The sequence below is a fragment of the Antennarius striatus genome, chromosome 22 (assembly GCF_040054535.1).
Source record: "Antennarius striatus isolate MH-2024 chromosome 22, ASM4005453v1, whole genome shotgun sequence".
Lineage (NCBI taxonomy): Eukaryota > Metazoa > Chordata > Actinopteri > Lophiiformes > Antennariidae > Antennarius > Antennarius striatus.
The window spans coordinates 14,648,969-14,665,502 of record NC_090797.1 but is presented as its reverse complement, the minus strand read 5'-3'; the positions used below and the strand labels follow the sequence as shown (position 1 = coordinate 14,665,502).

The window sequence follows — 16,534 nt, the reverse complement described above, 5'->3', positions numbered from 1 at the left end:
TTTGTCTTTGACATTTTTAAGGGGGGGTGGGGAGTATAATCTTAACATCCTGAACCGCAGAGCAGACGTCTAATACCTATAGGGAGGTTATTCCACAAGAAAGGGGCACGATAGGAGAAGGCCCTCTGGCCAGCTGACTTTTTTTTAACTCTAGGAACACACAAGAGACCTGTATTCTAAGAGCGGAGAGCCCTAATCGGTGTGTAAGGTTTAACAAGATCAGACAGATAAGTTGGAGCAGGCCCTTTAATGCTTTTGTATGTCAATAAGAGTACCTTAAAAAAAAATGTTCATTTGAGTTATCACCTCATGTTGATGTGGTGCTGAACCACGTTAGATAAATATCAGCTTGATATGAAAGTGCTGTATGTTCACTGTGTATAAGCAAAGCCTTCACTAAATACGCCATGGTAGCGGGGTTAGAAGGTCAGAAGGCAGAAACGACCAACTACCCAACCAAACAAATAAACAACCAGAGTTCGAAGAATAGATCACATCTCAATGTATTTCAGATGAGCGGCCAAAATCCCTCCCCCCAAAAGGGGTTGGGGGTGGGATTTAGCTATGGTTTGCTAATTAGCGTGCTGTTGGCTAAATCTGAGGCTTCTATTCAGATCACAAAGCATGATGGGAGAAAACAGAGTTGTGGTTATATGTTCAAGCCAGTCAAGTACAAATATGAACCATTATGAATCAAATACTGTATGAGACAGATACATGGTTTCTACTGACAGCAGACAAGGCTAGATTTAGAATAGACCCCTCCTCTCACCTGTAGACCAGTCATAGGCTCCAACAGAACCCATGACCTGCGAAGTGTGTAAGTGAGACAAGTTCGACAACAAAACAAATGGCTGAAGATGAGTGAATATTATATTAATTCACATTTACTACTTTAGGTTAAATGGGCATTATTCATCTTAAAATGGGAACTCTAAAATTGTAGCAGATCCATATCCAAACAGGACAATCTACATCAAGAGCAGCGACACATTCAGACTACTGCCTGATAAAGAAAATGGTGACAAAAGGATACGACCTGTCTGAAAACTGTTTTTTTTTCTACATATTAGAGGTGATAGCTGCCCCTGATACGAAACAAACATACATACAATGCAATGAACTCCAGCGCCCTTGATGCTGTGTTGAGAGGATTGACAAATCCATGATCCTGGATGAATACATGAGAAGATGGCCTTCTGGGATCAACAGCCTCAGGCAACAAGAGACAGAGTGATGAGGAAGACAAGGAGGCATCTCCAAGCGACGTGTCATTAGTTGATAGATGAAATACTTTTTACCACTTGCTGGAAAAGGCTGGTTAAGAAAACAACCCAGAACTCCACAAGGTGCAGCCCAACATAGACTAACAAGATTCAAGCTGGGACGGCACAGAAACATCTGTGTCAAGGATCTCGGTGTGTCCTGGTGTTCAGTGGAGTGAAGCTGCTCCTCCACAGGTCCTCAGTGAGATGCATCATCTCAACATGGAGAATCTGAACATGGGTGAACCCTCGTAGACGTGTTCCTAGACTGCCAGGAGCAGCAACGGCTCATTCACAGTCAGGCAAGATCCACAGAAGCATCCAGGAAACTTCAGACCTCTGTCTCCTCAGCTAAGGTCAGAGTTCATGCAACAATAAACAATAAAAATAAAAATCACAGTTCTACTAGTACTACAGTACTACAAGAACACTAATAATACAGCACTACTAATACAGTACCACTAATAATATAGTACAGTGATCCCTCGTTTAATGTAGCTGCATGAGGGCACAAGCCAGTGTCTTATTGTGCCAGTCCCAAGCCCGGATAAATACAGAGGGTTGCATCAGGAACGGCATCTGGCATAAAACTTTGCCAAATCAAACATGCGAATCAAACCTATGACTTCCATACCGGATCGGTCGAAGCCCGGGTTAACAACGACCACTACGGTGCTGTTGACCTACAGGGTGCCGGTTGAAATTGGACTACTGTTGGTCGAAGAAGGAGAGGAGGAAAGTGTTCATAGGAAGAGAGAGAAGAGGAGCACCAAGAGTATAGGACTGAGAGTAGGAAAAGGTAGAGTTGGTTGACATGATGCAGAGGAGGAAGGTAGACATACTGTGTGTTCAGGAGAGAAGGTGGAAAGGTAGCAAGGCTAGAAGTTTAGGAGCAGGGTTCAAAAAACAGCACCACTTTGCTACAGTACTACTAATGCCGCAGTACTACTGATGCTGCAGTACTACTGATGCTACAGTGCGACTGATTTTGCAGTCCTACTTATACTAAAATACTACTGATACTACAGGACTGTTAATACTACAGTACCAGCGACACTACAGTCCTACTAATACTGAATACTACTAATTCTGCAGTACCACTAATTCTGCAGTACTACTGATACTACTAATACTGCACGACTACTTATACTACAGTATACTGATACTATATTGATACTGGGAACTACTAAGTCTTACTACAGTATTACTGATACTACATTACTATTAATACAGTGATCCCTTGTTACTCACGGTTAACGTGTTCCAGGACCAACAGTGAAAAACAAAATTCCGCAAAATAGCGACAAACTCTTTATTCATTATTTTTGGAAGTTTAAACTTTTATGAATCCTCCCCATACTGATATTAAACAACCTTATATCTGTATCACCTTTTCTCACGATCATACAGACTGTTTACACTTGCATCCGTGTGCAGTGCACACACAAATGCTGTCATTCAACAGCATGCGCGTGACTACCAACTAAAAGTCTGTGATGTAGTGAAGCCGTCCATCCTGAAGTGCAAATGAGCGAGGGATTACTGTACTGCAGTATTACTGATACTATAGTACTACTAATACTGCAGTACTACTGATACTAAAGTACTACTGATACTGCAGTACTATTGATACTGCAGCACCACTGTTACTGCATTGCTACTTATACAACAGTGCTACAAATACTGCAGGACTACTAATCCTAAAGTAATACCAATGATACAGTGCTACTAATGCTGCATTACTAATACTACAGTACTACTAATGCTGTATTACTAATGCTACAGTACTACTAATGCTGCATTACTAATGCTACAGTGCTACTAATGCTGCATTACTAATGCTACAGTACTACTAATGCTGCATTACTAGTGCTACAGTACTACTAATGCTGCATTACTAATGCTACAGTGCTACTAATGCTGCATTACTAATGCTACAGTACTACCAATGCTACAATACTACAAATACTACAACACTTTGTATACTGGGGTATCACTGATACTACAGGACTACTAACACCACAGTACTACTAACACTACAGGACTACTAATTCCACAGTACTACTGATACTAAAGTAGTGCTAATACTTTAGAGAAGAAGCTGGGACTCAACCAGGTACGGGAGGTCTGGAATGGGATGAGAACCATCACCGGACACGAGAAAGGGTGCTACCGACATGACCGAGAGCGTCATCACTGCAGACCTGGTGACGACAACGCTGCAGAGGCTCCGTCCCTATAAGGCGGCTGGACCAGATAAGATCTCCCCAAGACTCCTCTGAGCCTGTGCTTTGGAACTGGGGGACCCCCTGCAACGATTGTTCAACCTCAGTCTGCAGCTGGGGAGGGTCCCGTCACTGTGGAAGACCTCCTGCATCGTCCCAGTACCCAAGAAAAGATGCCCTACTGAGCTCAACGACCACTGACCGGTCGCTCTTACCTCCAACGTAATGACCCTAGAGTGACTGGTCCTGGAGACCCTAGAGTGACTGGTCCTGGAGCTCATGCGTCCACAAGTGCAGAGTGCAATGGACCCTCTCCAGTTCACCTATCAGGCCAAGGTTGGAGTTGACGACGCTGTCTTGTACCTCCTCCACCGTGTGCTCTCCAACCTGGACACCGGGGGCTGTGCCGTCAGGGTGCTCTTCTTTGACTTTTCGAGCGCCTTCAACACCCTCCGGCCTTGGCTCCTACAGGACAAACTGACCTCCATGGCTGTGGACCCCTACCTCGTGAGCTGGATCACGGACTACCTAACAGACAGACCCCAGTAAGTCCGTATGGGGGACTGTTTTTCTTCTATGGTGACCAGCAGCACGGGGGCACCACAGGGGACCGTGCTCTCCCCCATTCTCTTCACCCTCTACACATCAGACTTCAAGCACAACTCGGATACATGCCACATACAGAAGTACTCCGATGACACTGCGATTGTGGCATGTATCCGGGAGGGTGATGAGGGGGAGTACAGGGCATTGGTGGCTGACTTCTTTGGAGTGGTGCCAACAGAACCAGCTCCAGCTCAACGTCTCCCAAGACCAAGGAGATGGTGCTGGATTTCCAGCGAGCAGCTCCCTCTCCACAACCAGTGATCATCGAAGGCAGTCAGGTGGAGGTGGTAGGAAACTATAAGTACCTGGGACTGCAGCTAGACAGCAGACTGGACTGGTCACTCAACTTGGACTGTGTGTACAAGAAGGGGCAGAGCAGGATGTACTTCCTGAGGAGGCTGGCCTCCTTCAACATCTGTCCTAAGCTCCTTCTCATGCTCTATCAGTCCGTAGTCTCCAGTGTGCTGTCATACGCCATTGTGTGTTGGGGTGGGGGGGCCAGGAAAAGAGGTATGGACCATCTTAACAGACTCATCTGCAGAGCGGGCTCAGTGGTCGGGCTGAGCCTGGACTCTGTGGAGCAGTTCTGGGGAGCAGGACCATGTCTAAATTCAGGGCCATCATGAACAACACCAGCCCCCCCTCCCCCCTGCACACCACCTTCTCCCAGCAGAGGAGCACCTTCAGCGACAGACTGCTGTCACACAGCACCTCCACAGAGAGGCTGAGGTGTTACTTCGTGCCCCGTGCCATCAGGGGGTACAATGACACCTCCCCCCCGCTCCTCCTGAGAGAGTCAGTGAGGTCAACACACGGTTAAATGGCTTTAATTTAATTTTACACTGTTTATATTTTCATTTTATACTGTTTATATTTTTATTTTTTTAGTATATGTACTTTTAATCTATCTATCTATCTATCTATCTATCTATCTATCTATCTATCTATCTATCTATCTATCTATCTATCTATCTATCTATCTATCTATCTATCTATCTATCTATCTAATGGTACAGTACTAATGCCACAGTACTGCTGATACCACAGTACTACTAATACCACAGTTGGATACTGCAGCACTACTAATGCTACCGTTTTACTTATACAACAGTACTGCTAATACTGCAGGATAACTAATATTACAGTACCACCAATACTGCAATACTACTAATGAGACAGTACTAATACTACTGCACAACTAATACTATAGTACTACTAATACTAGAGTACTACTAGAGAGTTCATTTTACCTCAAGAAAGTACTGCATCCCTGGGATGCGCTAACATGATGTTTATGCATCCCAAAAGTAACAACATTATATACGGTAGAAACCGTGTATGCAAGGATTGAGTTTTGGCATTAGTACAATATACAAACTAAACAGACTGTTAATTTTAAGAATTTAATTAACGACACCATGACTGTTTAAGTAAAAAGAATAAAAAAGTTCAATTATATTAGTTTTATCAAAATGTTAAAGCCTCGTCGTCATGTCAAAAACAGTTTTAGAAATAAAGAACGATGTACAGTAATACAGTTTTTTTTTACTTTTGCTTTTCACTCAATAGTTTTCTTTGCTTTTAATTCATATATTCTCCTGTGGACACTGCATCAAAATCTGACAGAACCTTCTCCAAATACATCCGTCTATTTTTCTTCATTAACTCTTGATTGTTTTTTATGCAAGAAAGCACTCATAGTCACTTCAGTACTGCTGACAAAGATGCCAACTTTTTTGGAGGCATGGTGATAATCAATCAATCAATCAATCTCTGGGCGTGATGCTAGTGCACCGTGGAGCCACTAAGAGACACAGAGAACCACGCATGCGCACACTCATACCTACAGTCAATTTTGTAGCCGGCCAATTAACCTGAAGATGGGAGGAAGCCGGAGAACCCAGAGAGAACCCACACAGACACGGGGAGAACATGCAAACTCCGCACAGAGTGGGACGCGAACCCGGAACCGCCTTGCTGTGCATCGACAGTGCTACCCACTGCCACATCAATCAATCAACATTTTTTGTATGGTGCTTAATCACATCAGCAGACATTTCAAAGCGCTTTAACACAGAGAAACCCAACAGGACTCTCTAAGGATAAGCGACAGCTTGTACTTGCACTGGAGGGTCTAACCAACTATTCGCTCTCACTGCAGCGTGTAAAATGAGCAGACGTGTGAGCGTTTGGTCGATTTTAATAAGGCAGAATCAGGTGAGTCTCATGACAAGAAACTCGCATGAGAAACTCGCACGAGATCATAACCATAACCATGAGTAACGATGGATTACTGCACTACTAATACTAAAGTACTGCTGATACTACTGTACTACTGATACTTCTTCTTTTTCTTTCGGCTTTTCCCTTCAGGGGTCGCCACATCGAATCAATTGCCTCCATCTAACCCTGTCTTCTGCTTCCTCTTCTCTCACACCAACTACCTTCATGTCCTCTTTCACTACATCCATAAACCTCCTCTTTGGTCTTCCTCTAGGCCTCCTGCCTGGCAGTTCAAAACTCAGCATCCTTCTACCAATATATTCACTATCTCTCCTCTGGACATGTCCAAACCATCTCAGTCTGGTCTCTCTGACTTTATCTCCAGAACCTCTAACATGTGCTGTCCCTCTGATGTACTCATTCCTGATCCTATCCATCCTGGTCACTCCCAGAGAGAACCTCAGCATCTTCATCTCTGCTACCTCCAGCTCCGTCTCCTGTCTTTTACTACAGTACTACTGGTACTACAGCACTACTAATACAGTACTTCTGGTACTACAGTACAACTGATCTCCATCTTAGTACCACAGCCTGAATGTTTTTATCAACACCAGCACCTCACCTCCATGTCTCCCGTCTCTATCATCCCGTTAACTTTTATCTCTCCCTCTTCTCTTCATCACCCCCTTGCTGGAAGGGAATCACTTTCTGGCTCTCTGTCTCCCCCTGCTGGCAGGAGTCTCACTAGGCCTCTCTGTCTCCCCCTGCTGGCAGGAGTCTCACTAGGCCTCTCTGTCTCCCCCTGCTGGCAGGAGTCTCACTAGGCCTCTCTGTCTCCCCCTGCTGGCAGGAGTCTCACTAGGCCTCTCTGTCTCCCCCTGCTGGCAGGAGTCTCACTAGGCCTCTCTGTCTCCCCCTGCTGGCAGGAGTCTCACTAGGCCTCTCTGTCTCCCCCTGCTGGCAGGAGTCTCACTAGGCCTCTCTGTCTCCCCCTGCTGGCAGGAGTCTCACTAGGCCTCTCTGTCTCCCCCTGCTGGCAGGAGTCTCACTAGGCCTCTCTGTCTCCCCCTGCTGGCAGGACTCGCCCTCTGCGCCTCCCTCTATTATTTTCCACTCTCTCTCTCTCGCAGTTTAAAATGGCGGCGTTGAGCAGCGCCGAGTCTCCACCGCCCGTCTTTAACGGAGACGCCGCAGACCGGGAGTCAGCCGCGGACAGAGGCCTGGAGGAGCTGGGAGCCGGTCTGGACTCCTCCTGCCCGCCGGGGCTCCCCGGGGACCCGCAAGATGAGGAGGTAAGCGCTCCGGCGGCAGGTAGCGGGCCAGGCTGGGCAGGAGACCCGGGCTGGGGACGGAGGGAACGTCCACCGACACCGGCTCGACTCGGGCGGGACCGAACGCGGCGCAGGCCCCGAACGCTCCGAGCGCCGGTTCCCGCAGACGATGACCTGCGGCGGCCGGGAGTGAGCGGGAGGAGGGACGTAGGCGTCCCGGGGAGGGGAGTCCGCTTCGGGCCTGCTGGAGTGCATCCGCTCCGGGCTTCGTGTTCCAGCCCCCCGCAGCCACCACTGGTGCGGCGCGGCTCCCGCACACGGCCGGCCCCGCAACCCACACAGGCGGCCTGAGAGGCTGAAGGGCACCGGGAACCAGTTTAATGCTGGTCTGAGGTGGGTTAGCTGGGAGTTTGTGAGGAAGAGGGAGGAGGAGAAGGAGGAAGAGGGAGGAGGAGGAGGAGGAAGAGGAGGGGGAGGAGAACTAAAGTCGTGCTTTTCATTTTTTAACATAACCGCAGTTCAACTTACAGTCCAGGCTTTAGAATGACCTCCACACACACACCCCTCCACACACACCTCATCAGGAGGGCCGTGAAGGGACCTCCAGGCTGGAGGCCTCGGTGTGGACCATCAGGACGCTCCCACGGTAACCGGATACACCAGAACACACTGGTGGGTTGATGTGGCTGAGTGGGTGACGGTGTCGGGGCTACTCAGTACCCCCTGGCAGCTCTTGTGAGGTCAGCGTGGAGGGTCAGAAAGACTTGGGGATTCCTGTCAGCGTTTTTGAACGTAGCAGAGCTTTTGGACCCTTTTTGGCCGATTCCACACACACACACACCAGTCAGTGGATTTCCATACTGGTGGGGACACATCAGAGCCACAGCTGAGGGATTTCTGATTCCCATTCTTCCACGGCTGGATGTGTTCAGGAACACGTCTATTTTATGGCACAGACTGGAGGTGAAGTCTGGAGAGATGCTTCTCTACACTTGAACAAGACAACATCCGTGTTGTGGATTGTTGACCTCAGCTGAAGGTGTGAAAGGGGCTCCTTAGAACTCTGGTCATGAAAACTTTTCCTCAGCTGGATCCGATGTCGGCTGTGAAGACAGTCCAGCTGTGGTGTCTGATTTAGGGTTTAGAGTACATGTGTCAAACTCTCAAAGCCCAGGGGCCAAATGTGGCCCTCCACATCATTTTATGTGGCCCGCAAGAGCATACAAGGTCAGAGTGTCTAAAAAAATAGGTCAAAAGTGTGCTTTGACCAAAAACAACATTTTCCACAATGCAGTAATTAAGTCCATTTCTAACTTGGAACGTTTTTAACAAAGTTAATGTCCTAACTTATGTTTGATGTTATGTTTCTTTATTCTCTTGAGTAGTTTGATCATTGATCGATAGTTATGTGTTACGTTATGTATAATAACCTGACAAATTAAAAAGCTTTTATGAGCATACTTAGAAGTGAGAGAGTTGTCATTGGTGCAGACTTCAATGGACATGTTGGTGTAGGTAACGGGTGATGAGGAGGTGATGGGCAGGTTTGGTATCCAGGAGATGAATGAAGAAGGACAGATGGTGGTTGACTTTGCGAAAAGGATGGAAATAGCTGTAGTGAATACTTTCATTCAGAAGAGGAAGGAACATAGGGCGACCTGTAAGAGTGGTGGAAGGAGCACACAGGTTGACTACATCTTGTGTAGACGGTGTAACCTGAAGGAGATCAGTGACTGTAAAGTAGTGGTAGGTGAGAGTGTAGCCAAACAGCATAGGATGGTGGTGTTTAGGACGACTCTGGTGGTGAGGAAGATGAAGAGGACAAGTCATCAACTCTTCAAAGTACTCTTTCCATCTCCCATCACACTAGCACCTGTCAATAGACTTCCATCCCTATCCTTAATCACCCTAACCTGCTGCATGTCCTTCCCACCTCTGTCTCTCTGTCTTGCCAACCTGTATAGATCAGTCTCTCCCTCCTTACTGTCCAACCTAGCATACAAGTCATCATAAGCTTCTTGTTTGGCCTTTGCTACCTCTACCTTCACCTTACGCTGCATCTCCCTGTACTCCTGTCTACTGTCCTCAGTCCTCTGTGTCCCACTTCTTCTTAGCTAACCTCTTTCTCTGTCTACACTCCTGTAGATATGTACACTCTTGCACATGTTAAAGGTTTTGGAGATAAAGTCAGAGAGGCCAGTCTGAGATGTTTTGGACATGTCCAGAGGAGAGATAGTGAATATATTGGTAGAAGGATGCCAAGTTTCAAACTGCCAGGCAGGAGGCCTAGAGGAAGACCAAAAAGGAGGTTTATGGATGTAGTCAAAAAGGACATGAAGGTAGTTGGTGTGAGAAGAGGATGCAGAAGACAGGGTTAGATTGAGGCAACAGATTTGCTGTGGCGACCCCTGAAGGGAAAAGCTGAAAGGAAAAGAAGATGTCATAACAGAGCAACAAACAAAAATACTTTTACTGTGCAACTGTAATGTTTGTAACTTGAATAAATAATACATTCAGAGTTAGATAACATTAACGAGTAGTTATATTACTTAATTACATTGACTTATATTAAGTTACATTTATAAGTTACATCTGGCTCTTTGAGGAGAGCCATGGTGCTGATGTGGCCCTCAGTGAAAATGAGTTTGACAACCCTTGGTTTAGAGCAGGGGTCACCCAACACGGTCGCCCCCAAGGACCACATAAGTTGCCCACAGGCTGTTCTAAAAACAGGACAACTTACATCACTACTCATTTCTGCTAAAATTTAATTTTATTCTGTTGCTATTCTTTTTAAATCACACTTGCATTTATATAGATTTGAAAATGACAATATCTTAAAAATATTTTAATTATACATGAACTTTAGATAAGTTTAGATCACCTCTGACCTACTCTAGTTCAAAGGTTAGTATGGTGCACGTGACAAAACCAGTGCTAGTGGATAGTGAGCTAGCAGGCACAGCGCAGATGAACACTGAATGCAGTTTCTGACCCCAAAACAAGTGTGGACAGACACTTCACTACGTGTCACATTTTTTGATAAAGAACAAGAAACCTTTTTCGGATGGTGAGGTTTTCAGAGAAGCTATGATGCTTGTAGCTAACACATTAGTCAAAGATACGAAACACGGTCCTGATGTCATCTCCTCATCTCCGATGTCCAGCTTGGAGCAAATATGAAGGCTAGACGAGTAACATCCTTGTGAATTTAACAGAGCAGCTGCACCGGGATCTCGCTGCCTGTACGTGGTTTAGTGTCCGGTGTCACGAGTCGGTAGACAGCGCCAGCACAGCTGATATTTATCCGAATGGTGTTTGATGACTTTTCTACAAAAGAACTGCTGACATTTCTGCCACTGAAGACAATAAGGCAGGGAGTTGACACATACGCCGCGGTCCAAACTTCTTTGTGGAGGAAGAGGTGCTAGTACAGAAGTTGGCATCAGTAACAACGAATGGGGCATCGGCCATGACGGGCCGGCATGCGAGCTTTATTGCACAATGCCAAAATTATCCAGAGTTCCCAAAATTTCTGCACTACCACTGCATCGTTCGTCATCAAGCGATTTGTGCGGACGTGACCGGTTTTGATCACGTGATGACTCCGGTAGTGAAGATCATAAACGGAATCATAAGCAACATGGAATGTTGAAGATGCTGCTGGATGAGCTGTCGGCTGAATATGGTGACCAGCTATTACACACAGAAATAAGATCGCTCAGCAGGGGACGGATTTTGCAGCAGTTTCTGTCATGTCTTGGTGAAATCAAAGAGTTCATGCACTCCTAACATCTGAACTGTGAACTGAAAGGTAAAGATAAAACTGTTGCTCACATGGTCAATGCAGTAAACACATTTAATGCCAAGATGACCATTTTTTCTGCGCAGGTGGAGAGGAAAAAAAATGCTGTATTTTCCCATTCAGTGTTAAATGACAATGTTGCTGCATCTGAAGCTTTGGATGAAGCTGTAAAAAAGTACTCCCAAGTCATAAACAGAACAGGAATTTGAAGAGAGATTTTCTGATTTTGAGCGGCTTGAACCATGTGTGTCATTTATTACAAATCCTTTCATACACGTAGACGTGACATCCACTGCTGAGCAGCTCAGTGCTTTGTTCAGTTTGAACGCTGGTGAGGTAGAGATAGAAATCCTAACGCTACGAATGACCTCCATCTCAAAGCTCATCAGTCTGCACTAAACCTTTGGTGCCTTGTGGACAAGGAGAAGTATAGTGGAGTATACACAGCAGCTATGAAAATTGCCTGCTTTTTTGGTTCAACCTATCTCTGTGAATCAGCCTTTTCCAACATGAACTTTATCAAGAACAAACACAGAACACGCCTGACTGATCCATGTTTACAGGACTCACTGAGAATTGCAGTGTCAAATTATTCACCAGATTATAACGCACTGGTGAGCAGCATACAGTGCCAGGCCTCCTGCCGTCATAGTAAATGAGCTGACCAATCACAGTTTTTTCTCATTGCTTAAACTGCAGCAAAATTCATCAAAAATATTGCACAAAATGTTAAATGTTCTGAAATGATTAATTCTTGTTCAGAGAAAAAAGTGTTTTCTTGTCTTAAATGGTAGAAGTGATTATTTGCAGGTGTCCCCTTGACTTTCAAATGTTTGAGCGAATAAACCAAGTGTTTCATGTTTAATGATGTTTTTCTGATTGTTATTGCTATATAAATTACTAATAATTGTGCAAAATAGTTATTGATATATGAACAATCACTTTACAATTACTGCTATCTTAATATCAGTATTACAAAGTTAGTTATTCATGCAGTTTTGTTATTTAGGCGGTTTGTAACAAACAGATCCTGTTTAGCCCTCATACTACTCGGTGGACATGAAGTAGCCCTCGTCCTCAAAAAGGTTGGTGACCCCTGGTTTAGAGGGTACCAGAGAGGCTCCATCAGTCACAGGTCATCATAACATTGTAATTTCACGTGGTACAAAACCAAACGGCAGGAAATGGGTTAAACAAGGTATGGAAAGACAGTTAGCTGCAGCTCCTGTAGATGTGTTAAGGTTAGCTTCGGGTGCTATTGCTTCATACCATGTATTCAGTCACAGATTCTTTTTGTTTAAAATGTATTTCAGTATATTGTAAGTACAAGTTCAGATCAGCAGTTGTCCATTGTCCAATGGGTTTGTCGCGGAGGGTATGATATAATCTAATTAGTTAGCCGTTAGCTTTGTGCCCCAAACTGTCTTCCATATCAACCTTTGTGTGAATTCGGTCTTCTAGACCAGTAAACATGGACATCAACCTGTTCAGTCGAGGAACCTGTAAGCAAATGCTGTCCAGCTCAACGGGGTTCTGGACATGTCGCTGTCCAGTCTAGATATTGAAGTTCCATTCTGGTGGACTGTCCTGTTGAAGCCCGTTTCCACATTGGTAAATCTTCAGCTTCTATTATTTCATTCCGTCTGGTGAGACCTTTGGCTTAGTTCAACAAAGTTTTAGTAAAAAAGGTGAAAGGCTCCACTTGATTATTTGTGCAACGTTATACCTCTTACAATTTTATCTAAGGCCAGGAATCCCCCCAAATACCTTTGACATTTCTTGGCTAAGGTACCGGTCGCATATTATGGGATGTCTGTAGGTGTTCATAGATCCTCTGGGTGCCTTCAGTGTGAATGAATTAAGAATCGCCGGAAGTGGATTTGATGTGTGTGTGTGTGTGTGTGTCTGTGTGTCTGTGTGGCCTGAGCAAACTGGCCTCAGATCTGAAAGGTTCTTAAAAGGAAATATTTTCTGTGAAGTGGAGCAAGCAGAAGAGATGTTGGATGTTTTTGACGGCCCCTGGGCATCTGCAGATGAGCAGACACTTGTTTTTGTTAAAAACTGTCAGAGTGTGTTTTGAATATTTTGGTGCCTTCTTGTGCCACCTGGATTTTCTTCCAACAACAGGTTGAAGATATTTCTTATTCTGCTGATACAAGGAAGGCTTCACACCAATATTATACTGTACATCCCCAACATTTTCACTTCGAAGACAGTATTTGTGTGGATGCATGATACTGAAACAATATCCCTTGAGAATGAGATTGTCGTCTGTTTGTAATGCGTTGGTCTATGGGTCTACACGTTGGAGGTCTGACAAGTCGGTCATTCTGACTGTTAAAGGACAACTTCATGTCCAGAATACTGTGAGTTTCAAGGGGCTGCTGATTTGTTCAGTTCATTCATCAGTCAGCATTTTGGTCTGGAATCGTGTGCCAGGAGCAGAGCTCCACATTTGTTTAGGGTGTTTGAGCTAAACCTTCTATGCACGGCCCCCAGGTATTGAAGAGTTGCTTTTTGGTTTGTTAATTCATCGGCTATTTTTTAGGAAATGAAAATCTCAACAAATGAGGCTGATTTCTGAAGGAAATTGCACACATACTGAAGGTGACAATGACAATTTCTTTATGATGCAGAATTCACTCACCAACATGCATTGTACAGTCGAACCTCGGTTTTCGAACGCTTCTGTTCTCGACCAGATCGGTTTTCGACCAGAAAATCCGAGAATTTTACGTCTCTGAACTCGACCAAAATTCGGCTCTCGACCAAACCGAAAGATGCCGAGCGTACCTGAACGCGACTCACTTGGGAGCCGAGTGAACTGCCCAGGATGCTTCCTCCGTAGCGCATTCGTGTTCAAAGTTCGGTAGGATATCTTTTATTAAAATAAAACACAGTATCTATTTCTACCCCTTTTTATTTATGGTAAACAGTACACAGTGCAGTTTATGGTGTAAAATAGTAAAACAAAACTTCTAAAAAGTTATTTTTTAGACTTGGAACGGATTAAAATTATTTACATTAATTATAATGGGAAAAATAGTTTCGAATTTTGAACAACTCGCTTTTTGAAAAGCCTTCTGGAAAGGATTATGTTCGAAAACCGAGGGTTGACTGTATTCGATATCATGTCGTGTTCACAGCTTTATTAGATATGCACTTTTTAATTGCAATTTTTAGTTTTATCAGGCCCTTGGCCAATGGGGGAAGTTCTCTGCTTTGACTGTTGGGTTGATGTGTTTCTGGTTGGCGGGTCTTTTGCCACCTTTTGATTGATATGGGTCCAGATAACAACGAAACCTACTGAATGACACTTTCCAGTGAAGCAAACTATTTCTAACATTCCCTCAGCAGAAAACTTGTGATGACAGTGGTGAGGAAAAGGGCTCTCTAACAACATGGAACTGGTTTCTGGCTGACCCTAATCTACTCACCAGCACTATGGAGACAGTGTCTGGGGAATGTTCTGATTTTGCTTTGGTGTGTTTGTCCCCAGATATGGAACATCAAACAGATGATAAAGCTGACGCAAGAACATTTAGAGGCTCTTCTGGACAAGTTTGGGGGAGAACATAACCCTCCGTCCATATATCTAGAGGTAGGATTAACAAAGTTTCACCAAACACAACATAGTAAATATGATTTGTTTCTTGTTGTTGTAGAGTCGGTGTATACTGTGTGCCATCTGTTTCAGGCTTACGAGGAGTACACAAGTAAACTGGATGCTCTCCAGCAGAGAGAGCAGCAGCTCCTAGAGGCCATGGGCAATGGAACCGACTTAACCTGCTCCCCCTCTCCCACACCCGCTCTCCTCGAGGTCAAGATGGGAGGCTGTGGGGTTGGAGCTCAGACTTTCCCTTCAGCTCCCAATAGCTTGGCTGTCTTGCAGACCCCCACTGACGCCAGCCGAGCCAACCCGCGCTCCCCTCAAAAGCCCATTGTCAGGGTCTTCCTGCCCAACAAGCAGAGAACAGTGGTATGTATGGCCGTTTTTGAGGATAACTTTGGAAACTATTTTAATTTTTTTGATTAACTATTTTGTGACGACAGTTTTCAAAGAGTGTCTGAAGCCATGGAGTAAAATAATGTTTAAGACCCGTCTTGATTTTGTATACGCTGACATTTGAGGAGTCAAAATGTTGCAGACTTTCTATTGGATTTCTTACTCTTAATGTACATTTTTTCAGTCGTCTGTGTAGGTTCTCAGTTATCCAGGTTATCGTTATCTAAAGATGTTAAAATCAATCCACTGAACTTTAAGAAGGTTTCTTGAAGACGTTTCACTTCTCATCCAAGACTCTTCTTAGTTCGGAACCTCTTCATTGGGAGTGTGGATGCTTCACCTCAAAACTAAATTTTTATTTCAGTCAATAATAAGTGATAATTACAATAACCCATAAACAAAGTTTAATGTGAGTTACTCGTGACTTTTTTCCTTTTTCAGACAGTGTGGCACAATGAGCAGATTTCATGAGGGCAGGCTTGAGCGCTACCAGATAAAAACTGAAATAAATGTCAGAAATATGTGGTCATCGGTGAAAACAATGGTCCTCAACTTCCTCTATACAAATGTGGAGATTTGTGGGAGCATACATGGGATAAACAATTTTGGACCATTCGCTGAGACCTGGGATTCATTGTTAACATGTGCAAACTGTGATCTGTCCAAAAGACTCCTAACTCTAACCTTTATACAGCGACTCTTTCTGTCCTGTCTGCCACTCTGTCTCTCTTTCTGTCTTATTTCTATCTCTCTCCCCCTCTTTCTTTCTGTCTTTTTCTCTCTTTCTGTCTCTCCATCTCTTGCCGTGTCTATCCCCATCGCATCTCTTTTGCACCCAAACGGTCAAGGTGGACGGCCACCTTCCAGAGTCTGGCTCTGCCCTCCGGAGTCTGGCTCTGCCCTCCGGAGTCTGGCTCTGCCCTCCGGAGTCTGGCTCTGCCCTCCGGAGTCTGGCTCTGCCCTCCGGAGTCTGGCTCTGCCCTCCGGAGTCTGGCTCTGCCCTCCGGAGTCTGGCTCTGCCCTCCGGAGTCTGGCTCTGCCCTCCGGAGTCTGGCTCTGCCCTCCGGAGTCTGGCTCTGCCCTCCGGAGTCTGGCTCTGCCCTCCGGAGTCTGGCTCTGCCCTCTGGAGTCTG

The 16,534-nt window shown here is 45.1% G+C and overlaps 1 protein-coding gene across 2 annotated transcripts in view; it reads left to right on the top strand.

The window, feature by feature from the left end:
- Positions 1 to 7,428: 7,428 nt before the first annotated feature.
- braf (B-Raf proto-oncogene, serine/threonine kinase) overlaps positions 7,429 to 16,534 on the top strand; it is a 35,855-nt gene continuing 26,749 nt past the window's right edge. The window contains exons 1-3 of one of the 2 annotated variants that reach the window (XM_068306419.1): positions 7,429 to 7,611; positions 14,895 to 14,996; positions 15,093 to 15,374. In XM_068306419.1, coding sequence (XP_068162520.1) covers positions 7,456 to 7,611; positions 14,895 to 14,996; positions 15,093 to 15,374 — 540 coding nt within the window. In that variant the 5' untranslated portion in view covers positions 7,429 to 7,455. The remainder of the gene's footprint in view (positions 7,612 to 14,894; positions 14,997 to 15,092; positions 15,375 to 16,534) is intronic. The other variant, XM_068306420.1, reaches the window with a different exon arrangement.